The sequence below is a fragment of the Carlito syrichta genome, unplaced genomic scaffold (genome assembly GCF_000164805.1).
Source record: "Carlito syrichta isolate Samal-C Ts95f unplaced genomic scaffold, Tarsius_syrichta-2.0.1 Scaffold309460, whole genome shotgun sequence".
Taxonomy (NCBI): Eukaryota; Metazoa; Chordata; class Mammalia; order Primates; family Tarsiidae; genus Carlito; species Carlito syrichta.
This window is the reverse complement of record NW_007253556.1, coordinates 165,114-177,245: the sequence shown is the minus strand read 5'-3', so window position 1 is coordinate 177,245 and position 12,132 is coordinate 165,114. Positions and strand designations below refer to the sequence as shown.

At 35.3% G+C, this 12,132-nt stretch overlaps 1 protein-coding gene across 2 annotated transcripts in view; it reads right to left on the bottom strand.

Moving 5' to 3' along the window:
- SERPINB7 (serpin family B member 7) overlaps positions 1 to 11,919 on the bottom strand; it is a 41,255-nt gene extending 29,336 nt beyond the window's left edge. Inside the window, exons 1-2 of one of the 2 annotated variants that reach the window (XM_008067263.1) lie at positions 11,739 to 11,919; positions 4,457 to 4,642 (exon numbers count right to left, since the gene is read on the bottom strand). In XM_008067263.1, the coding sequence (XP_008065454.1) occupies positions 4,457 to 4,624 (168 nt within the window). In that variant the 5' untranslated portion in view covers positions 4,625 to 4,642; positions 11,739 to 11,919. Of the gene's footprint in view, positions 1 to 4,456; positions 4,643 to 9,723; positions 9,767 to 11,738 lie in introns of those variants that run through there. The other variant, XM_008067262.1, reaches the window with a different exon arrangement.
- Positions 11,920 to 12,132: the final 213 nt, after the last annotated feature.

The following is a 12,132-nucleotide window of genomic DNA, read 5'->3' as shown; positions in this document are numbered from 1 at the left end:
ACCCTCTAATTGTCCAAAAATTTTCCCAAGACAGACTGTACCTTTGTAAACTTCCTGCAGTTCTTTCTTTTAAAAAAATTTCCTAAAACCACCATTGGATAGACTGCTATTTAGAAATATATAAATGAAACTTAAATATAAAATACCATGATAAAGTGAGTCAAATATAATAGCATCTTTTCTGAGTTAACTCTTGTGGCACCTAGAAATATTATAAAAATTATATAAATACTCAGAAGTCATTCCTCATAACTTTTTGAATAATATTTTGATAAGCATAAATACTTAGTATCATTTTATTTGATCTTTACTAATATTGCTCGTTTTGATATTAATGTGGTTGGCTTTCTGATATTTCTAATTTTTTTTTTAGTAAACTGGACTGGTATAATATTGGAGTAATCCATATTTGTTTTTATCTTTAGAAAACTAGGAAACGTTAGATTCACCAATAAAACCACCATGACTAAACATGAATAATGATACTACAGGTTGAGCATTCTAGTCCAAAATCCAAGATGCTTCAAAATCTGAAATTTTGGGATGTCAACATGACACCACCAGTAGAAAATTCCACAGCTAACCTTATGTGATGGGTCTCAGTCAAAACTTTTTTTTATGCACAAAACCTCTTCTTACTGTTTCTATCTAAAACCTTGTTTCTATCCGAAACACTACTAAGAGTCTTACTCTTTCATGGTCCCTCATGTACTTATGTAGGGAAATCAGAATGTCTTTTCCTTTTTTTTTCTTTTTCAATAATTGATTAACAAATTCAAATGGTGACAATGAGGAAAATCATGAATCTATACCATGTAAGCAATTTCAGGATATTTGGACTGACAGTAAAAAAAATCAATAATAATAAAAGACTAAGAATCATTTGCATCTCCCTGAGCTTATTCATGCCAAATTATAAAACTATAATTTCTGCTTACAAAACAGTAATATGTAGTATACTATAATAATTATTTTTAAATTTTTATGGTAAAACTAAATTGTGCTTCAGAAAATTCAAATTTGTAGAATTTTTAAATAATATTTTTAAACACATGACTTGAGAAAAAGATACCTGAACACATATGTTTGTTGCAGCTCTATTCACAATAACAAAAACATGGAAGCAACCATGTTGCCCATCGTTGCTGGACTGGATAAAAAAATGTGGTACATATACACAATGGACTATTATGCAGCCATAAAGAAGGACAAACATATAGACTTTGCAGCAACTTGGATGGATTTAGAGTCGATCATACTCAGTGATCTATCACAGAAACAAATAGCAGAATACCATATGTTCTCACTCATAAGTGGACCTTGAACAATTATAATACTATAAGAAAGGGTTTGGCAGGGGAGGGGGGTGGGACTGGCAGTTGAGGGAAACTGCTAGGGGAGGGAGGGGCACACCTCATCAACAAGGGTACCTGTATAATCAACCTTTGTATACCTAACCCTGAACTGTACTCCACATCTTTGTAATTAAAAAAGAAAAAATATATACATATACATATGTGTGTAAATGTATAAATATATCTGTATATATACATACAAATAAATTTTGGTATAGACATATATAGGTATATACACTTACATATAAATATATGTATATGTACCTATATATGTGTACATAGTGTACTAAGGAAAAGAATCATAGCCACAGTGTGTGGGTGTGGATATAGCATGATGTATTTCAATAGAAATGTTTTGTGAGTAAGACAAGAGAAGCAGGTAGTTTAAAAAAAAGTAAAATAATGTTTTAAAACTTTTATATTAGAATAAGATAAGAAATTAGTAATATCAGAGGTAAATTAAAAGTGATATGATCCTGAACACATGACTTGAGGAAAAAATATGCATATATGTGTGTGTATATAAAAATACATATCTCTATATAAGTACATGTAAATATGTATATAAACATATATGAACAAATAAGCATATGTGCATATATACATACATACATGTATATAAACATATAGTATGTATAAATATATATTTAGATATCGCATATATAAGTATGTTTATACACTGTACTAAGGAAAGATGGTTTGTGGAGGGGTGTGTGTGTGTGTGTATAGCATATTTTATTTCAGTTGAAATGTTTTGTGAGAGAAAAGATAGGAGCAAGTAGTTTTGAAAAGAAAAAAAATATCAGAGCTAAATGAAAAGAAATATGAGTCTGAACTCTTGACTTTGTAAATAAATACACTTTTCTGGAACTTTCACTCAAATTGCGAGCACGATGATTCTTTATTTTCATACAGCTGATGAGTTGGAGCTTTTACAAAGTTTAACTAAGCCCTTCTTAGAGCCAAGATAACGCATGGGAAGCCCGGTACATTTTGTCAGAGAGCAAAAATATTTTAGAATTATTGGGAAAGATTGTTTAAAAAGGACAGATTAAAGGGATTTCTAATTGCCCAACTGTGACGATTTGAGCATCAAAAGAAAAACAGAAAACAAACAAACAAAAAATGGATCCATGGTAATGCTTAAAAGAGACACACAGATAGTAGCTGCAAATTGTAACTAGATTGATTGATCCTGGATTTATATAAAATATAAATGCGTGATCCGTGGTGATAAAGGACGGGTGTTGTAAAGAGAAACTAAATGGGCAGGGGTAAAGCTGAAAATTAACTTCCAAGAAGCATTTGCAAAGAACTAAAATTTTGTACACGAATGATGCTAATGCTTTTGTGTCTCTAGGAGTCTTTTTTTCTCTTACATTTTTTATGCAATGTAATAATTCCAAGGGTTACAAAAAGTCATGTGTGAAAGTAATTAGATATTAAAGAGTAGAGTTCAGCAGGAGTAGCAGTTGTTTCAAGTCACTGTGACCCATCTCCCATGCGTGGTTGGTCCCTGGTCTACCAGACATGAGGTGTGGGGCAAAGAGACCTCAGAAGATGCAACAGGCAATAGCTGGAAGAATATCCCTGACAGGAAACCACACTGCATAAGAGTTCTGTCTTCTGTTGTATTAAAGGCAAGCCTTAGTCATAGGCATGAAGCCTGCCCATTATTGTCTATCTAGCACATTGAACAACTTTAAAACTTTTTTCTCTTTTTTAAATTAACATTGAATCAACTCCCTCTGTGTACAGACAAGAATGCTGAGACCCACAGAGATGAAGTCATTTTCCCAAGGTCATAACTTCGATCCAATCTTCTACCTCCCAGAACAGTGCTGTCTCCATGTCAGCAAGTTGCTTCCCTTGGATATAAAACATTATGTATCTTTATTGATGAATGAACACATTTGAGTTTGAATCACAGATTTGTCATCTACTAGCACATAGCTAGCATGACAGTCCCTTATTATTATCAGGATAATAATGCCTTTTCAGGTTGCTATTGTCACTATCAAATGAGATCATATTTTTAGGTTTTTATCCCAGAGCCTAACACAGATGAGGTTCTCAGCAGCTGGTTGTTACTATCGTCTCATTAAAGGGAGGTTTTCTATATACTGGGTTGTAAACCCCACTAGTTTTTGAAAAAAATGACAGCCTTAGACTCTGTAGCTGTTTCCCAGCAAAAACTTAGCTATCCAGAGAAAGAAAAGAATTATTCTAATTTAAATTATCCGCACAAATATTCTTCAATAAGTACTGAGGTTTGACGGGTTACAAGAGGCACCACTATCCTCTAGCATTCATTTTCGAACTAAAATAATGACAGGAATAGGGTGAGAGGCAGACACGGATAGCATCAGGGCCTCTGCATGCAGCCTGAACCATGTATCCCACCTGCTATTGAGCTACTGAATTTCCTTGGCAAAAAAACCTTGATTATTTCGCTTTCCTGTACAGCCTGGCCCAGAGCTGTGTGCAAGGGTGCCTTGACGAGCATTTGCTAAATGTCGTCGTGAAGATGGTAGTGGTGACAATGTGATGGCCATTTAGTTAGGCTGCTATTACGTGGAATGTTCTATTATGTCATTTGTGCCCAGGTAACCAGTGTTTAAACTAGAATGTCATTGGAATCTCCTTTTAGCTGCCCTATCTCTCCCCATCTACTCAGGCAATGGTTTTCAAACTTTAGTGTGCACCTAGAGAGCTTATTAATATTCAGATCGCTGGGCTCCACACCCATAGCTTCTGACTCAGTAGATCTGGGGTGGGGCCCAAGAATTTGCATTTCTAACAAGTTCTCCAGGTGATATTGATGGACCCAGCCTGGGAAACACTTTCGGAACCACTGTACTAAGGAAAAGAATCAAAGCTACAGTTCTCAGAATATTTCTGCTGCCTCCCGGTGCAAAAATGAGAGTTGCAGGCTGTGTGTTTTCTTCACTCTTGGAGAGTGGCCCATAGAGATGTGTGAAGATGCGATTCCTTGTGCCCTCATGAAGGCCTCCATTGGTTGACATGGGACCATTACACTGAAATACTCTCTTGGGGAAAACAACGTGCTCTAATAATTAATTGCAAAAGCTGAGACTGACCTTATCAATCTGGGAAGCACAGTCACCTCGAGCACCCAAACGGACCAAGGCCAGGGCAGTGAAGAGGCTCAGAGACGAAAAGAACACATTTCCATTTCCTTGATTGTTGTCCATCTCTCTGAACAGATTGAAGCAAAATTCTGCATTTGCTGCAGCAAGGGAGGCCATTGTGAAATGGAGTGCAGCCTAGAGAACAATGAGAGAATGAAATTTGTTTCATATACATTTTCTATGAATATTCTAGATTTTATGTTCTTTTTTTTTACTTAAAACTTTGTGTCTTCAGCCTTGGGTGTAATATCAGATAACTCATAGTCAAAAGGAAAATGTTCCTTTGGTTCAGCATCCCTTTACTACCACTCTAAAACTACCCCTTCTGGCAAAAACATGATACATTAATTTTTCTCACATTTATGTTTTTTAGTTCAGTTTTTCCACCTTTGCTCTCATATTCATATGCAGGGTAGCTTCCTGATTATTCCTGATATGACATTTTCATCCTGTGTCATTTGAATGTTCTCTATTTTCAAGTCCCAAGCAGACACATTCATGGGGTTTACTACTTTTCAAATAGTCCTAGATATTTACACTAAAATGGAGTGAAATCTCTGATTAAAGTAAAGTGAATATTATAACATCAGACAGCTATTTAGGACACTATATCCTTTTCTTTCTAAACCATTTATAATTTAATAAAATGTTAGAATAAGGAGGTTCAATGCTTTATATATTTCCATTATGGCTTTCAGACACATTTAAATTTTTTTTGGGGGGTGGGGGATCATCCTAATTTCAGCTATGGCATCCTTGGTGCAATAAGTGTATTGATTCATGTAAGACCATTTTATGATTTTTTGAATGCAAAATATTATAATACTATGCATCACAAACATGCAAAAGACTTTCTTTAGCACAGAGATATATTGCTTGCTGGAGAACCTAGAATCGAGGATGAATATGAGACTATCTTTGAATTGTGGGTAGTGTTTTTCTGAAATATAGAGGGCTGCTGCCACCATGAAATTTGCAGACTTTCTCCACCACAACTCAAACAGATCCCAAATATAGTTATATTTGTCTAAAATGAAACAAACGCACATGGATTTTTCAAATTATTTTCCTTGAATACTTCATGGTATTACATCTGATACAGTGGCAGGTGCCAAGAATCATGAACCATTAGGAGACCCAGTCCTATTCCTAACCCTGTAACTAATAGTTGTGTCACCTGAGTCAAGCCTTTAATTTCTCTGAGTTTATAGGTTTCATCTTATTCAGTGAGGGACCTAAGTATAGTATCTCGTATCCATCTTTCTACTTTTCACCTCACAAAGGAGCACACCACACTATCAAGGCATTTGGGGAGAATGTTTGGGAGACGAAGACGGTGACAAAAAGCAAAATACATGTAGTCTGACAAAAGATATTCTAAAGTGCCATGTATTGATTTTTTTACCCTCACAAATATTTGATGCCTTTTAAAATTACAAATAAGATTGATACTTTTTTTCAATTTTTATTTTGTCAAATGGGAACTTGAGTTTAAAAATTAAGAAACATAGCCAAGCATCTGTAGTTCCAACTACTTGGAAGGCTAAGGCGAAGGATCACCTAAGTCCAGCAGGTCGAGGCTGCAGTGGCCGCCAGCATGCTGCTGCACTCCAGACTGGGTGACAAGAGTGAGATTCCAACACACAAAAAAAATTAAAATAAGAAGCAACTATTCTAGTATAATGCCTGGCCCATTGTAGACATTTGGCGAATTGAAGCTGGTATATTTATTATTCTCCATAAAATGATAATAATCTGTTCTGTCCTAAGAGACAACGAATTGAACGTTTCCAGAAAGGGTGTTCTTGAGGAAACTGTACACTGCACTTGGGAATTCCCAATTCAGAGAACACCACTGAGGCATGAGGCCATAAATGATGATTTTCTTCAGGGTCAAATTCAGCTACCTGTAATTTATTATAAGTCCCATTTCTCAGTTACACCCCAGGAACACAGAGTGAGAAAATCATTCACACCCCACACATTCTTTACTCCAAGCAGAATATCTATGTTCTTTTCCAACTTAACCAGAAGCTGGGCTCGGTGGCTCAGCCTTTAATCCCACGCCTTTGGGAGGCTGAGGTGAGTGGATTGCCTGAGCCCGCGGGTTCGAGACCCGCCCGGGCAGCAAGACCTCATCTCTGCAATAAATCAAAAAATCAGCCGGGCTTGGTAACGCATGCCTGTAATTCCGGCTACTCGGAAGGCTGAGGTGGAAGGATCGCTGAGCCTGGCAGGTCGAGGCTGCGGTGGCTGGGAGCGGCCACTGCACTCCAGTCTGGGCGACAGAGTGAGACTCCAACTCAAAAGAAAAAAAAAAAGGAACCAGAAAAAAGTATATAGATTTTATATCTAATGAAAGTAGCACAGGATAAAGAACAATGGCAGCGGTGACTGGAATAAAGGGAAAACCTCCTGGTAGCAAAGGAAAGAAGGAACAATGAAAGTTGGGGGAGGGGGCGCAAGGTGGGAACTGGTAGACACATGGCAGCTTTATACAGTGAGTAATATTGGCAGTGCTGAAGGTCCCCAGATTTTTTTAAGAATTCAGAGTATATTTTAGAGTTTAAAATAAGTATTGCTTTTAAAATATATAAAATGAGATTAAAATGAGCCTATATATTAAATGTATGAAAATAAAACATGTTGATGTTTTACGTTAAATTAATAGTCGTAAGAATTTTATGTATTTTAGGGGGAAGTATTGCTACATTCTCTCCCTTCTAAAAAAATTTCCAAGACTTCATGGCGATTTCTGAAAATCAAACACTAGTAAATAAAATGAATCATTCTTAGAAAAGTAACTTCAGGCCCAGCATGGAGGCTCAACGCCTATAATCCCAGCACTTGAAAAGCCAAGGAGAGAGGCTTTATTGAGCCCAAGAGTTCGAGACCAACCTGGGTAACATAGCAAGACTGTCTCCACAAAAAAAATTAAAAATTAACTGGATGTGGTGGTGCAAGTATGTAGTCCCAGCTATTTGGGAGGATGAGGCAGAAAGAGCCTCTGAGCACAAAAGGTTGAGTCTGTGGTGAGCTCTGAGCATGTACTTTAGCCTGGGTGACAGAGTGAAACTCTGATACAAATAAATAAATAAGAGAAAATTTAAAAAGAAAAGTAACTTCAAAAACAAAGCATAATAATTCCTTCAAAATATTTACAGTGCAAATTATATTTAATAGAGTATTGTATATTTTACTATATTTGTAAAATGTGGGCTACAGCCTTTAAAATAAGACCTGGAAAAATTTTCAATCACCCTGTTAAGAACTTGCCTGTGTGGTCTGATGGGAATCTGGAGGCTATCTAGTAGTATCATACCCCAAAGTGCAAAAACAAACTTTATGGAATGTTTCTCTATGGCTTTGTCCTAATTCTTCTTGTTGTTTTACAAATTATGTCTAACTATTTTATCCCTTTTAAAAAAACCTCACTTTTATATTATTGGATATTAATATTTAATTATTTTCTAATAAACAATCACAAATTTTATTTTTCTAAATGTTTACTCATCCTGGTTCCATGGTGAACTAGCCATGAAATAATCATGAAATATTGAGAGGAAGAGAAGCTATAAGAGAATGTGTTCATTCGGGAGACATGGTACACGATTTCTTTGGCTTAGGTAAATTTTATGACAGAGAAAGCATACCCGAAAAAATAGCAAAAAAGTCATTACAGACAAACATGAGCCAAGACATTCTTAGACAATTATAAATTCTCAAGCCATAACTCTTAAAATGATAGATGAAATTAAATAGTAGCTACTTAAATACTCTTCTACAGACATGTTCATGTATGCTAAAAATAAATAGCAAAAATATGTCCCACTTCACATAATTGTTTATATTATCTTTCTCTATGCAGGTGTATTCTGGTTTCCAGGAATAAAAGCAAAATTTGCTCCTCTTCATCTGATATAAAGTTGAATCTCACTGGCAAATAAACAACCATATTTAAGACTGTTGACTATTTAATACCTCAAGGTTCCATCAGATAACAAATTAATAAAAAATTAACTTGGTACCAAAGTTGCAATTTTTCTTTTTCTTATAAATACTTTCATAGCAACTTAAAAATAAGTCAATAAAACAAAAGTAAATTCAAAGAAGTCCCCAACAACTATTAATTGACTTGAGCCCCAGTTAAATTTCGAAAGCAATTGAAAAGAAAAATAAACTACATGAATGCTATAGAAGATGTCAGTATGATACTTCACAATATGCCATTGTCCGGATGTAACAATGGAGGAACATTTTTCAAATAATAAAATAACTTGGATTTAATTTTTTTCTCACTAAAATATACCATATTGGTATATTTCTTGCATAAATATTTTAGCTTAACATACAAATGTGTAACCTACAAAATTTATAATTTCAAGTTAACACAAATTAGCAAAAATTTCATGACAATTTTTAAGTCCCAAACTTCAGACTTGAGGAACTAAAACATCATGGCAGTCTGAAGTTTATTAAGATTTACTATGGTATATTTAAATCCGGGAACATTTTTTACCCTTTTCTTCCTATAGTCAATATACTATTTGTGTCAAAACAACAAAAAAATAGATATGTTCTTACCATATTAAAAAATAAGAAGAGTAATTTGTAAAATAAAACATAATCAAAACTAAGCACAAAACACATTCTATTAAACATGCAATTATAATGATACTATTAAATAGATCTTAACTTATTATACCTAACTCATAAAATGTGTGCCTTTAATGCTTGAAAAAAATACTATCTAATTTTAGGATAATTTCGGCTGTACTAAGAAAAATAGTTATAGTTTTTAAGATACCTTAAAAATGAACACTGAAATTATAGAATATATATTTGCACAGAATTCCTATCTATCTATTTAAGGATGGAACATAAACTTTTCAGCAGATATCTAATCCTCTTCCTGCAGTGCATACTATTCTCACATGACACTGCTTAAAATCAGTCACAGACGATCTATAAGGTAGAGAAGAGAAAAACAGGACCAAGCAGCAATTTTGTTTCATGAGTTTAACGTCTCAGAGAGACAACCAAGATTCATTCATCTCTCTGTTGTCTCTGTGTTCTCTTTCTGTTGTCTCTTTATTCTCTCTCTGTCATCTCTCTGTTCTCTCTCTCTCTCCCTCTCTCTCTCTCTCTCTCTCTTTCTCCTCCTCTCTCTTTCGGTGCCTGGCCAGACTTTAACTATGGACTTCAGAAATATTTACCTTACTGTCTTCATAGAGGAAGTTAGCAGCTGGTTGGGTGAGTCTGAAAGAGTTCCGAGCATTACTCTGAAATTTAAAGCCTCTGACTGAGACACTCCCTATTTCCTTTTATGATGCCCATGATAGTTTTAAATAATGTCATTAAAATGAAATATGTTCAGGTTCGTTACAGAGCAAATTAAAAGAAGTCTGTGTAATATTAGCTATAGCTCCAGTTCAAACTAGTCAAGATAGGTATTTTTAGTGAAACAAATTTGAGCATGAAATTTTACTTAACTTGATATCTGATATCATGTGTTATTTCTATATAGTAGATGTAGGCATTCCTATAATAAGACACACCTGGCACTTTTCACAAATGGAAATTTGATTATTGATTTTTGTTTGTTTGATTCCTCTTGCTCCAGTTTTGGTATTTTATGTGAAATATGGAACAGCCCCACCCTCAAGGAGTCATATTCTAGCATCTATAAACTTAACTGTCATAGAGGAATATCAGTGCAGTCCTAGGAATGTGAAGAAAGCAAAGTGCTAGAGAACAGAGTGGGCATTTTCTTATCCATAAAATAAAAATTCAGATCAATTGTATTCACACATGCACACCACACATATACGTATATATATGTACATAATCAGCAGCACTGTATTTGCCTTGGGAATTGAGGAATACTCTGGGGGAGATAGATAATCTTCTCTCAGGAAGAAAAGGGTTATTATTAGCATTTCTTACGCATTATTCCTGCAAGTGTTTGCCCATCCTGATTTTATTTTAATTGCATAACAATGCTAAAATGGAATATACTTGCCATCTGACACTCTCTAAGGTGAATATGCTATAGCAGAATAGATGTGTTTGAATATAATGAACACATGGGAAAGGATATCACATTAGTGATAGGAACGTGGAAAGCTAAACAAATAACATAAAAATGTGATAATTATTAACTACAGACTAAACAAAGATTATACTGTGAAATGCATACTGTATTACACTTTATAGCTCACTTGTGAATGAAATTAGCTGTAATGATTTAATCCCCTCAGTCTGTGTTGACTGTTCACTGGGAAACATTTTTTCCCTTCATCTACAATTCTCAGAGGTTCTCACAAGACCTTTGCTTTTTTGGTATACCCCCAAATCATGCTCCACACCAGCACAGGGTCATTTACTCAATTGTCACCATCTTAAAGCACACTAGAAGAGACTTTTGACCTCAAAAATACTCTCTCCTCTACTCAATGATGTCTGAAATCACCATGAGAGGAGACATAAGCTTCAACATAGCTGATGGTAGTGAGGATTAGAAGCCAAATAGACAAAATATATACATAGTATAATTCCCTTCATGAAAATGTCAGGCCAAGCAAAATTGAATTTTTAAGGACGTATACATGGATATACTAAGCCAAGAAATTGTTGCCTCAGTTACCTCTAGTGGGAGGGGAGGTTTTGTTGGTCTAAGAATGGGGAGGGAGGTTTTAGAGGTTCTGGCAACATTCTAATTGTTAAAGTATAAGTATATGCAGAGCACACCTTTATGTGTACACATATTTCATAAGTTTTTAAAAGTCAACCAAAAAGCATAAAGAAATCAAATGCCTCAGAGATAGGATGATGGCACATGGTGTATTGATCTATTTCGGACACCAGGTTATAATGATGGAAGACCTGGGACCCTGAGACAAAGATAAACAGGTGGCAGAGGTAAAAGTAGGAAGCAAAGTAAGACCAAGAGGACTGAGAGACATGGCCCATGGAAGAAACAGGGGTCCCAGTGCTCCTTCCAGAAGCACCCAAATTAAAGCAGATTTGCAGGTGGTGATATAGATTACTCTACCAGAAGAGCAAACCCTCCAAGGAAGTGACCTAGAGAGATTTTGGGTCTTTGAGCATGATTATTGGCCATTTACATCTTCCTTGAAATTCAGTAGTGAATTTACCTCTCACCTACAACAGAACACAGCAGCAATGATGCAAATCAATAATTGAATATGCAAATCAGCAATGTATTCACACTAGCATCTGATACACAGAAGTAGTAATGAGAATCTTTTCTCCTTTCGCTAAGTGATCAATTCTTACAAAGAAAATTTTTGCACATTGCTCAAGACTGTCCAGCCCTTTGTGTTTTCCCCATGCACTTAAGGAGATGACAAAAGGGAGGTAAGGTGGGTATCTCATTTACCACTACCCAAATTAAGCATTTCTGAACAAAAAAAATGTGCTCTTAAAACTTGAGAATTAGGATTTAAAGATAGTCCATAGGACAGTCTGCTCCCTGTCCAGACACCTGTTCATTGATGTGTAGACCTAGCTTTTGGAATGGTTTCCTTGTGACTCATGTGAAGTACTGTCTCTAAAGAAACTTATAAGCATTTAGCTTTCCAACCAGGTAGTTAAAAATAATA